The sequence below is a fragment of the Taurulus bubalis genome, assembly GCF_910589615.1.
Source record: "Taurulus bubalis genome assembly, chromosome: 13".
Classification (NCBI taxonomy): Eukaryota; Metazoa; Chordata; class Actinopteri; order Perciformes; family Cottidae; genus Taurulus; species Taurulus bubalis.
Window position 1 is genome coordinate 9,026,591 of NC_136601.1, and position 12,989 is coordinate 9,039,579.

General features: G+C 40.3%; 1 protein-coding gene across 2 annotated transcripts in view; it reads right to left on the bottom strand.

The window, feature by feature from the left end:
- Positions 1–1,517: 1,517 nt before the first annotated feature.
- glra4a (glycine receptor, alpha 4a) overlaps positions 1,518–12,989 on the bottom strand; it is a gene marked incomplete at its 5' end in the record, with an annotated part of 45,017 nt that continues 33,545 nt past the window's right edge. The window contains 4 exons of one of the 2 annotated variants that reach the window (XM_079229075.1): positions 1,518–2,476; positions 7,597–7,746; positions 10,261–10,475; positions 10,793–10,930. In XM_079229075.1, the coding sequence (XP_079085201.1) occupies positions 2,174–2,476; positions 7,597–7,746; positions 10,261–10,475; positions 10,793–10,930 (806 nt within the window). In that variant the 3' untranslated portion in view covers positions 1,518–2,173. Of the gene's footprint in view, positions 2,477–7,590; positions 7,747–10,260; positions 10,476–10,792; positions 10,931–12,989 lie in introns of both variants that reach the window. The other variant, XM_079229076.1, reaches the window with a different exon arrangement.

The following is a 12,989-nucleotide window of genomic DNA, read 5'->3' on the forward strand; positions in this document are numbered from 1 at the left end:
CGTCAGCTGCTATTTATTGAAGCACTTTCGAGAAGTTAAGTGCTTCACCTTCAAAATATCCTTTTGAAGGTGTCTTCATCATGAACTAAAGAGATAAGACTAGGATAACATTTGTTCATGTATTAATGGGTTATAACTGATCGATACAGCTTATTATTTCTTAACAATTAAGTCATTAGTTACAACTCTGACACCTTTTTTATAAAGGGTGACATCAGAAAGTACCATCACAGAACTCTGAGTTGAGGATTTTGAAAGCAGTGACAGAATTGCCTTTTTCGGGCATTTGCATTGTTTTGAGTAAGTACTGTGTTTTAAGGTAGAAGATGACAAATAAAACAAACACCCATCTCAATCAGTGGCTTTCAAGAAAAATGTCTCAAAGGAGTTATTTGCTTTTTAGAATTGGGACTTAGCCAATGGGGAAAGCAGCGTCAGTGACGAGCAACAGCCAACGCTCCTCGACATTGGCAAGCCCTCACATCCTGTTATAAATCTACTTAAGCTGTCAGTATGAAGGACTTCAGTGAATATGTCAAGCCACTCCAGCCTTATTCCGCAAACCATCAGCTATCTGTGGCAATGAGTCGGCTGCTCTTGTTTGTCTTTTATTTATGCTCCAAAGATGTATATGCCATAAACCTTTATAAAAGTCTGCAACAGAACCGCTCTCATATCAGTTCAGCAGGCTCTGATTCAAAAGGATAATATGGAACACTGGATGCGTTTAAAAAAATCTATATCAATATAACAACAGAGAGATAAAGTAGAAACAAAGGCATGCTTGAAAGCATTGGAGCACACACACACACACACACACACACACACACACACACACGCACACACACACACACACACACACACACACACACACACACACACTCTTTTTTCATTACCTGGGGAACCATACAATACAGAGAAGTTGATTAGGATTGCCGACAAAAGGACAGTAGGCTCCAGCTGCCTCTCCGAATTCATTGTCATTAGCAGTAGAACACCAAGCCCTTTTCAAACTCATTAGTTGATAAAACAACCCTCTGATTTCCCATTAAAAAAACCCATTCATCTTCCCTGGCTGGCGATGCGCCCCCTCCACCGCATCCCTGCATTTCCACGCCTTCAAAGACACTCCTGAGACTGGGAAAGAAATGGCAGTTCTTATGCGATTTGTCTCAACAAGTTTGTCCAGATTCCTCCCAGATTGATTGTGCAAGTATGGTTTCACAAGAAAAGCTTTCCAAAGACCCGGAACATCTGATGAACACGGATTACTTCTTTATCATCTACATAATTTAGAAATTGCTTTATTGTAGAGTTTGATTTCCACCTTTTGGCTAAAGGTTTTTCCCTTCCCTCTTGGGGTTTGGAGTCGATGGGGCCTATTAAAGGACTGAAATGGAAAAGTAATTGTGTGTGATGCATTTATTCTGTGACTGAATTATTACGCACTTAAAAGAAAGCATTTCTGTGCACAACCCCTTGATCCTTTTTCAAAGTAATCTACATCAAATCTTCAGCTTAATGAGGAACAAATCATGTCTGGTTTCCTGGCAGAATAACAATTTATTTAAATTTAGACAAAAGGAAATACATATTTGTGCTTTGTGCAGTTTAATGAACAGCTTTTGTTAAATATACACTTTATACACTGTTTTGTTTATATATATATTTATATCATATTAATTACATTTACACCACTTAATGAATATTAACCCATTTGTACCCGTTAGATAATCTCAAGGTGTAAAAAGAACCTTTTTATCTTTTGAGTTTTGAAAAACATTCATTCAAAGATGCGTAGTGTCAAAATTCAAGTCAGTATATCTCATCCAGCCAGGATTAACATCGACTTCTCTGGACTCTCATCATCTCAAACAAAGGTCATGAACCACAAAAGTGCCAGCAGTGTTTTGTCTCTGTTGTAATCCGTATGAAGCAAGACAGAAGCAAACACCAGCCATGAATCCACACAGCTTTACCTTGTCTTTCGGTTTAATCACTCATTCGTCTGAGATCCTGAAGACACACCTGAGCACAAAGTTTTTAGCAATGGTTTTAGGTAAGCAGATACGCCTCCTGACACATTTCCTCTTTGTAATGTAGATCTGACAGGCAGTTTTGGTTCTGAGGAAAAATGAATTAAAAATGTAGCAACTGGGGTCAGCAGAGAACGTTACAAATTTGCATGGATGTCCTCATGTCGCAGCACTTTATAGGTGAACCAGTAGAAGATGTTGAATATGAGAAAGCTCAAGGGAAAGACTGCTCTGGATATGGTGTCAATGCGCTTGGCCCGGTCCACGAAACGCTTGTGAAGTACCTCTCCGTCGTACGCGGTAACTGGAGGAGGAAGAGGCGACGGCCGGGTGAACACAGTGGCCCCCTCCACAGCGGTACCATCCTTGCTCTGCAGGCAGTGACCCAGTCCATAACCCCGGAAGTAACAACCGCGGCTCTCCCTCACCAGGTCCTCCTCCTGTGGAGTCAAGCATAGAGAAAACAGATTGGCCTCTTGTTGTCGACCCAAATTAGCTTAAAGCCTTTTACATTTCCGCTCAGTTGCTGATTCCTAAATGTGCTTTGGATGTAGAAGCACAAAAGGGCAACGGAGCGAAAACATCCGCAGAAGAAAAAAGAAGAAGCATAAAGTTTGAATTAAATGTTTGTCACCGATTGTGTGTAAAACGGGTAGTTTGTGCATCCCATGTTTTGCCATTACAGTGACACAGGTAAAACAATACATGTTTAAAAAAACATCATGGTCATACAACAACAAAGAGGTAACCTTAAAGACCAAAAGATATATTACATCTGCATGACAAACAATATTTTGGATCAGTTTATCAAATTGTCCACATGAGATGACTTTTGTACACATATATACACTGTGTTGGTACAGTGCAAGAACATATTAACACATTCATATGTGTTAATATGTTCAAATATAAAAGTAAAAAAAAAAAAAAATGATAAATAGGATATTTTAAAATTGTGGATTATGTATGAATGAAGCAAAGACATGTAATTGCCACCATCTTTGTTTGGATTTGGAAACACTGTCACAATTCAGGAAATGGGTTAAAAAATGTTTTGTTTTTGAGTGAGTAGAAAATTAAAGAAATTACCTTCAGAATACCTTTATTGTTGTTAAACAACCTTGTGAGTTTTTCAAAAATTGACTTAAGTGGCAAGCCTCAGTTTATTTAATTAAAAGTGCTAAATGTGATATTCACAGCATTAATATAACAACCATTTGCTATATCCTAGGATATAGGAGAGTTATGCAGAGAATGAAGATGCTTTCCCTTTGAGTCTTTGGCTTTACCTCATAGCTGCCAATCTGCACTGTGCTAATACGGTGGTTGCAGCTGATACCGGCGACCCGACCAACCGCATCATTGCAGAGCTCTGTCGCCATTGTTTGAACTGTTTGTGCTGTTAGCACCGTTAGCTGATAGTTGCTGGCTCAGCTGTCATGTTAAGAGCCGTGTGGAGGCATTAACTATGCTTTAAGTTCCATACACAGATCCTTTAAGCTCGTTGACGTTTCTATGACACAAAGAGAGGAATCGGAGGGCATCATCATTAGGAGGAAAAAAGGAATTTAAAATTCCGAAAGTTAATCAAAAAATTAACCTCCATCTCTCCTTTCCAGCTCTTCAAAGTTGCAGAAGGATAGACCTTTCAAAATGCCTATTAATAAAAAGTCATGATCTTACCCCCACAAAAACAACCTTGCACTTGGCATTATGCTTTGATGAATGGAGGGGCACTTTTTTCTTTTCTTTTTTACAGTGAGTGAGACACTGTTCCCGCCCTTTGAAGAGAATATTAATAGACATGCAGCTTAACTCTGACAGTCCTCTGCCACTTTGAGAGATTCACTTTAGCAGCAGAAAGTGAAGATGTAAGATCTAAATTGGATGATTAGTACTCAGTGTGAAGTGCACTGAAAAGCGCTGATCCCTGCGTCCCCCCTCTCTGTTTTTCTCTCACTGACCCTGGCAGCTCTCTGGTACTCTGCCGAACTTCACATCTCTGTGCCGGACAGACTTGGCAGTGAGACACTACAGCTCCTGTCAAAGGTCCAATGCAACGAACGTATTTCACACCTGTCTCCACCTGTCTGTTACTGCCCAGTATATTCATTTCGTCCTTTAAAAATGTCCACGACTTCTGATCTCTGCCAACATCCCTCGCTTGAACCTTCACTGTTTAGCTAAAGTCATAGCCGCTAACTTCAGATACAGTAATTTTCATATACTGCAATCTTCCCCCTCCTGGTTGTGAGTAATGTTATGGTAACTAACTATCTGTTGCCTCAGTGACAAATTGCACCATACAACTGGGGGATCGGGAGTTGTAGCTCTTCTAGCATAGCTTAATTATCCCTTCCTAAACGATACAGTACATCATGTGCTAAAGGCTAATGGTGCGTTTCTCTAAAGATAATAGGTGCTCATCTTCTGTGCTCTCAGCGGCAGCTACACACTGTGATTTGTTGGCATACGATCAGTTGAGACTGATTATTATCCACAAAGCAAAATGTGATGAAGTTATTGTGGAACTGGCTGTTTTTCAGAGTGATGAGTGACACAGTTTTTTAGATATGAATAATGCTAGCAACAAACTAAAATAATTGTTGAAAAAATCCCAAAAGAATAGTTTGGCATTTTGGGAAATGCACTTATTTACTTTCTGTCTGTGAGTTAGATCAGGAGATTGATACCACTCTTAATTTGTTTAGTAAATATGGAGCTGCAGTTAGCTCATTTTAGCATACAACAAATACCCTTTTTGCACTTTTGATTTTGTACAGATTAAACACATACATTGTAACCTGTTAATTTGTAATCTTTAGAGGTTCTGAGAGGCAGATTGCGTTAATTTCTGCCAATTTCTTTATAGTTATCATAGTGAGTGGTATCAATCTTCTCCCCGAGCTCCTTTCAAGAAGGCAAATAAACCCATTTCCCAAAATGTTTAACTATTTTCTTTAAACTAGACAATACAAAATAAAATCAAAAGCATTATTTGGTTGTTCGTAAATGCTAACATTGTTGGAGAATGTCCTGAAAAAAAGAAAACAAGAAGTAGAAATGTTGACTTTGAAATTAGTCTTATAAACAGGATACACATTGGGGTGGAATGAATGGCAAGAAATCCAAGGTAGTAATGTTGGTATAGAGGGGCAGAGGGGCAGAAAGAAAAGGCTTTACTGACGAGGTGAGATCAGCACAAAGTGGGTTTTGGATGTGGGAGAAATGCCAGGATATATTGAGGTTTGCAGTGGAAGTACACAATCAATTTGGAAGACTGGAGGCATGGACAAAAAATGGGTTCGAAGGTCAGGGTTGACAAAGGGTTAAATATTTTACCCTGTCACAGGCGGTGCAGTGCTGATTCAGGTTCCTGTAGGTTGAGCTGTTACCAGGGATGTCATTCACTTTCCGCAACGACTCAACACTTCCAGGCTGACTGGCAAACACCTCCATTGGAAAGGAAGGCAGACACATTGAAATAAGAGTTATTGCTCCTTATTTCATCTTTAGTTGTAAAACAAGAGTTTGGTCGTCTCTTGTAAGAGAAATTAATTGGTGTTGAATATACAATTAAAAAGTTTTGGACGTGGGCCTTCACATTTTGCTGGGAACAATAATTCCCCCTGCTTCATTTAAATGAAAAATCAACCTATGCCTTGCCAAAAATAAAGTGATTTAAAGATGCAAACTCCAAATTCCAACAACAGACTCGGCTTTTAATTAAAGAGGCACTGTGAAACAGGCACTGTAATACAGGGCATTGCCTGCTGCTGTTTGTTTAGGGAACTGGCTTTGAAGATGAATAAATAAGTTATTTCTGTAAATACTATAAATGAAAGCTACATATATTGTATATTTTTGTAATTTTGAAGGCTGTGTGGGTATTCTTGTCAAACACAAAGCTGAAAGTGCATTGATTAAACCATGGCCAGTCTAGGATTCCAAACCTCTAGTACAACACATTAAGTCGTGCGTCAATACCTCTCAGATGGATAGTTTGTGACCTCAAACTCCCGAGTGGGAGTAATCGTGCAACTGATGTGGACAGGGGAAGTCTTTTCTCTGCCGACCATTATTTTCTCTCTCCTGTATCGACGTAGGAGGGCACACTGCCCGGTAAATTTGCTGGACTCTTCTGCCTTTTACAAGGGAACTTTGCCATGAGTCTGGGAAGCGGCCTAGCCACTGTTTAATGAGTTTTTCAAGATGTCCCGTCTGTTTCTTTTGAGACCAACCAGTCTCTGTCACACATGGGCTCTTAGCTGTAAACACTTTTATTTGTCAACTTACAAGCTGTTTGCCTAATCGTTGCACAACATATGGATCCAGTTTAGAGGATGCATGTTTGGAGACTGTATATAACATGTGGACGTAGTTGTCATGACGTCACCCTTTGGTTTGTGGACTGCTGTTTTGAACCCTTGAGTTCGATGTTTTGGCCATCGCCATTTTAAGTCACGTCCCTCGTTATCTTGGCTTTTTACAACCAGTGAATGGAAGTGACCATATTTAGACTGCAGAGGAGTGAGGTATTGACGCATATATGACTCTGGTAGCGACCTGTCAATCACAGTAAACCTGCCCTAAAGCATACTCTGATTTATGGTCTATTTGACTCTAAATGGGACCATAATTGAACTAAATGAACATCATGCCGTTTTGGAGAAGAGTTGAAAGTAGCGATTGAGACAAGAAACTCATGTTTACAATGATTACTGAGGTGATAAATCCAAGTGAGAAGTAGGATATTTTTCTTATAGACTTCTATACAATCAGACTTCAACCAGAGGATTTCCCCCTTGATGGTCAGTAGAGAGAAAGCAAGTTTAAGACAATTTTGCATTGGGGTCACTTTCCAGAACTGAAGTTTGCTGCCTGGTTTAGATACACAAAAGTGATGTTTAAAAGTGATATAGAAAGGATACAAGGTTTACACAGTAAGATTGTTGTCCAGAATTGTAAGGAAAAGTGATGACCCCTTTTCAATTGTAACTAAAACATTTTTTAATGATAGTATTTGAAGGGGCCTATCTAAAGAAAATACAGCTATTTAATTAGTGCTTAGTAGCCGTGTTAACTGATCGAAACAGATATGTTACGGATAACTTGTTATACAAAAGCATGACAAATGTAGTCAGACTATATAAATGTATCTGTTGCAGAGTGAATGGAGGATTAGGGTATCCCACTGCGACAGGGTTGATAGGTAGGCTTGTGCTCTGTGCCAAATGTATTGACGGAGGGAAAGTAAGGCAGTGGCTCGTCACATGTCACGCTCATGATGGAAGCCAGCTGAACTGAAAGGATCAGATCTGCCTCATGTAATATGACAGCCAGCTGTAGCGTGTTGATGTTGTCAGTTCCTGGATATACAGCAGCCCACAATAACAAGAGGCATAAGTCAATGTTATTGAGGCTGACAAGGCCTGGAGTGTGTGTGTGCGCGTGAGGCCTCCTCATGCTTGCTTTTTAGAATCTGCTTTTTAGAATGTGTGTTTTTAGCGTGTGTGTGAGAGCATGCATTGGCCTTTGTGCGTGTGTGACTTACACTTACTATTCTATGCTGCCGCTGCTTTTTCCTCAGCCTGATGAACTCCTTGTGTTGCCTTGAGACAAAGTTAACTGCTGCGTATTCCAGCAGGGCAGCAAACACAAACAGAAGGCACACCGCCATCCAAATGTCGATGGCCTTTACATAGGACACCTGGGGAAACGGACAAGGTCACAGTCATCAACAGTCAATCAATGAGGCTAATGGATAATCCTTGGGTGCAGCATGATCTAGCCATTCCTCCGGTCTGGCACGTAATGACATATATCTCTGGGAAGGTCTAGAATTGTAATGAGTCAGTGGGTTGTGGGCGGTTGACACATAGCCATGAGACAGGTCACGGCTCAAGACTCGAGGTGCTAAGTCGTTCAAGAGAGAATATGTCACAGCAGATCAGCAATGCCCAGTGAGCATGCATTGTTTAGATACTTTGAGCAGCAGTTTGGTGGCTCTTAAGGATGCATGCATGAAAGTGTGTGTGTGTGTGTGTGTGTGTGTGTGTGTGTGTGTGTGTGTGTGTGTGTTCGTGCGTGTGTGTGTGTGTGTGTGTGTGTGTGTTGGGGGTGGTACAGCAAATTAACACATAGGGCACACACTCTGGAACCACCGCAATCGTGTTTAAATCAACACACTTCCATCGTGTTAATTTCAGCTGTCACACATCTTAGTGAAAATAGACTTGTTAACACCATCCACCTACGACTGTTAACATGCCATTGAGTGGCTAGGTTTTCTAATAATCTTACAAAAATATTCTGTTGGCTGAAATACTTTTATTATTGACCACATCCTTCCATGGTCCACGTCCTTTCTCAAAACAACTTTATTTTTCATAGTCGGGTAGCAAGAGTAATGCTGCGTTCACACCAAAAGAGTTGCGAATTATCCACGCGAGTAGATTACATGTAGAGTCAATGCACAGACACGAATGTTTGCGAAAAAAGGAAATTTTCCGGCGGGCGAAAAAGTGCTGCCAATAATTCGCTTAACGCTTTTTTGCAACGCTTTTTTGCAACGCTTTTTTGCAACGCTTTTTTGCAACGCAATTTGCCTGGCGTCGAGTTCCGAAGGACAATCACCGTTGAGATGCTCCGCCCGGCCGTCCTGCCGTTGCTGAATCCAACTGACTGCTGGTCCGCCTGAAGTAGCGCTGGTCGGAACTGTGCCCACGTATAATATTATGAACCCAGACATGATGGCGTTTGATGTTCTGACGAATGTGGGATTTCCACTACAAGTATAAAGCAGAACTAGTGGTTATTTCAATGGTGGATGGCGGAAATGGTAACTGTTTTCACGGAGTAAAGCCACGGAAAAGCCGCGCCCCCTTCCCGCCGCGACAAAGCGAATGAAGCGAATTTACCACATAAAGTCGAGCGAGTAAACTCAGGCGAAAAAGCGATGCGAAAAAGCGATGCAAAAATTCGCAACGCTTTTGGTGTGAACGCAGCATTAGAGCAGAGTTCTGTTTTGTTTCAAGATACAGACACTCATTAAGATAAATAAGGAAACAGATTTAAAACTGTCGCTGTACCTACAGATTTCTTTTTGTTGGGTCAAATACTAAATATTTTTACCTCTTCAAGAATCTTAAAATCCTTAAGATAAAACAATCTAAGTAGGAATAGCTTGCATCCACACTATGGCCAGAACCAGTGTGTCGACATCTCTTCATTTTGAGGGCCGGAAGCAATAAAGTTTGGGAACATTGGTTAAATCTGTAAGGGGAAAGTGAATGAGAAGCGTTCCTCCTCCCTCCACTTGGGTGTCCTCGAGCAGGGAACTTAGCCCCTCACAGTTACAGGAGAGCTGCTTTGTGGCTCGCAGATAAGACTGTGATTGTGCAATGTCCAGGTTTGAATGTGAACCGATCAATCACTGCTCTGCATGTCTTTCACATGCCAGTGTCCTCATCCTACTTGGCCTTTGTTTGTCTGTTTGTCTGCATCATCATTAATCTCTAGCCTTGTCCTTAATTAGAAACTGCCATGTGCAAAGTCAGCATTTCATGACGAAATACGCTCTCATAGGTCGTACTTTGCCAAAGCACCCTGCAAATGCCTCTTTTACCCAACATTGGTACACACAACCAGAATACCTTTTGCAGTTCACGGTAATCCATTGCACGTCTGTCACGTGTTTCATGGAGCATTTGGGTCGGCCTTGTTAGGAAATATCGGGTACTAAAGGTAACGTTATTTATTAATAATTTATGTATCACTTTTTGGGGGATATGTTGACGCAAAATGTTCACCAGTTTCCAACTCAGTGACTAAATGGAAAACAATCTATCAATTATAGTCTGACTTTCTTGTTGAGCTGATGGTACTATGGTATTATGCCTGTTTCCTCTCACACGTAGTTGCTTATTGGAGGAAGAACAGCATATGATTACAGTTGTATGTTTATTGGTGTCTGTGACTTAAATTTCCGTTGTGCTCCATTGATTTTCAGACGTACAGTGAGCAAGAAATCATAAATAGTCCAACATTTTAAAACTGTGTAAATACCCAGTAAATAGAATAAAACAATGTTTGAGCCCTGACGGTTATACATCCCCTGCATCTCTGGGTTTTGCTGATCAATTTGCTCGGGAAACAATCAAATAATCCACCTGTCGCTGTGTTCAAACCATCACACATCTTAGTCACTGATCTCCAGACCCACCTTTGGCAGCGAGGCCCTTGAACCAGAGCTCTGCGTGGTCATCGTCAGCACAGTGGTGATGCCCAGACCCACTCTGGCTGGTGCAGCGTCCATGTTTATCCAGAAAGACACCCATGAGAGGATGACGATGAGGAGGGAGGGGATGTACATCTGAATCAAGTAGTAGCCCATTTGACGTTCCAGGTGGAACTTCACCTCAATGCAGGTGAATTTACCTGCAGAAACAAGACATAATACATTCAACTGACATGCTTAGCATTGTTAACACTGTTGGGATGGGACTGGGAGAATAGGCTATCTGGTGAAGGAACATTCTGGTGAAAGCAACTGTTTAATAAAACCATACAGCAGGTCACAAGAGAAATCCTAACTAGAACCAATAGTTGACAGTTTCTTAGCTGAAGCCTATCTATTGCATGCCAAACTCATTTTACCTCTGAAAAAGAAATAAACTGAAGCACTCAATGCCAATTTGGACTTTCAACATGGGGTGCCTGGTTTCTGGACACCGGATGTGGAATTAATGATGTACCTGTGTTGTAATGCTTAGTGCAGTAGCCCAAATCCTTCTCCTCTTTTAGCACAAACTGGGGGAGGGTAAGATCATCAGCCACCTGAACGGGGTTCTCAGACAGCCACTCGAAGATCAAGTCATTCATGGTGTAACCAACTGTGAAAGGTGAACAGAGAAGATATTTAAGTAAGACAAAAATAGTATGACATGTCATATTTTCCCCACTTTATTTTAGATTATATTGAATAGACTATGAAGGCACACATTGTTCCTCTTTTCATGCATCTTGCACATAATTTAAGACAAATTGTGGCATACCTTTTCTTCATGGTATACATTTTTCAAAAACTACACTGACTTGCCAAAGAGATAAGATGCTCTATAGTATATTATTTTTGCCTCGACGTTGTATAATATCTCAGATATATAAAATCTTCAATACACCTTCAAAAAATGCTTCAGCTCAGATCATTGATCATTTTCAACATTATATTCATATTTCAGCAAAGGTTCTCCAAGTAGACATGCAAACAAGGATTTACACTGTTACTGACTATAAAGGGGGAATGCATCGGTCACAGGATATAACATTAGCATTTCTTGTTTGCTATAAGTCTCACAAAAACAATGATTTTACTGTATTCAACTTGCATTGTGCACTAAAGCACCAGCTGATAAATATTTATATTTATATCACTATCGTTGTGATCCTCATCCCTTTCTTCCTCCTCCTTTTTCACCTGATTTATGTTCTACACTACGACTGTAATTGGGAGATTGTTGCCATAGTATAACATCTATGCATTAGAAAGACCAGAAACCTTGGCTAATGAGACCGAGAGAGAGAATGAAACTTGTGACACAATGTCGCTTTTGCCCATCTGTCCCGGTGACCAGCTACCCTCTGCTATCATGCTTGTCACAGTAAAGGTCAGCCAACACAGCTCCAGTCATGTTGTTGTGGTTGCTTGAATGTTACAGAATAAAGGACATGAGCAGCCGATCTGCTGATGACTGTGAGAAAGGCTATAAGTGCTAACACATACTAAGCTGATTAGATGTACAAACTCACAATATTGCATATATATATATATATATATATATATATATATATATATATATATATATATATATATATATATATATATATATATATATACATGTTTGTAAGTGAATATACAGTTTAGTGAACCACTCTGGATTAGTCAATAATGATTCTGCTTCCACACAAGGCTGCTGTCTTTCAGGTTTGTGCTCTTTCTCACAGCTACTTATAAATATATAAAATAATGCATGCCTCATGCAATAACACAGAACTTCTTGTACATATGAATAATACTGATGGCCACTGGGACCCTTTCAGGACCCAAGTAACAAAGGCATCAATTATTTAAGATGTTATACCATGTCCTGGTATATAACACAACTAAAAGACACTAATCTTTTTTTCTGAATTCTCTATCATTTACACATCCTGCTGTAACGAGCAAGGGGAAAAGCGAGGCTTTCCTCAGATAACGAGCCAGCTACAGCTCAGAGGTGACAAAACATAATTGACATAATGTTAAAGCTGCAATAAAAATGAAATTCACGAGGCACTATGTCAGGAATATCTCAGCCAGATAGAGTAATGGCTGTTAGTCTTTTTCACGTTTCTTATTCTTGCTTTTCACTTATGGTGTAAGTTACAAAGTGGATTTGAGGTTACTAGAAGCTAATGGCTCAAGGCAAAGTGTGGTGGTATAAGCTGCATATATGGAGCTTTGATGTGACTGAATGAGGCAGAATCGTATTGTTGGTTCTATTTATACATCTATATAAGCCATTGGCATTAAAGGCCAGAAAAGAAGATTGGCTGTGGCTCTCTCAAACCCCAAAGATAACTCCTTTTTTTTCCTTCTCCATCACCCACCTCTTTCGAGCTTTCTCATGTTTATGCAGCTCTAATAGCGAAAGTAAAACCTATAATGTCCTCTTAACATTAAGCTTTAGCCAAGGTGATCACACCCGTGGGTGGTGTATGATAGCACTTGTCAACACAAGGCCAAGTTTCCTCACCAGAGGCCTTTAATCAGGAATGATTACGTCTCGTCTAATGGGGGTGTGATGTGATACGCACGCACACAAACACCCGCACACATACACACGCACACATACACACGCACACCCCCACGCATACACACACACACACAGCTGCTTTTTTAAAACACGCATC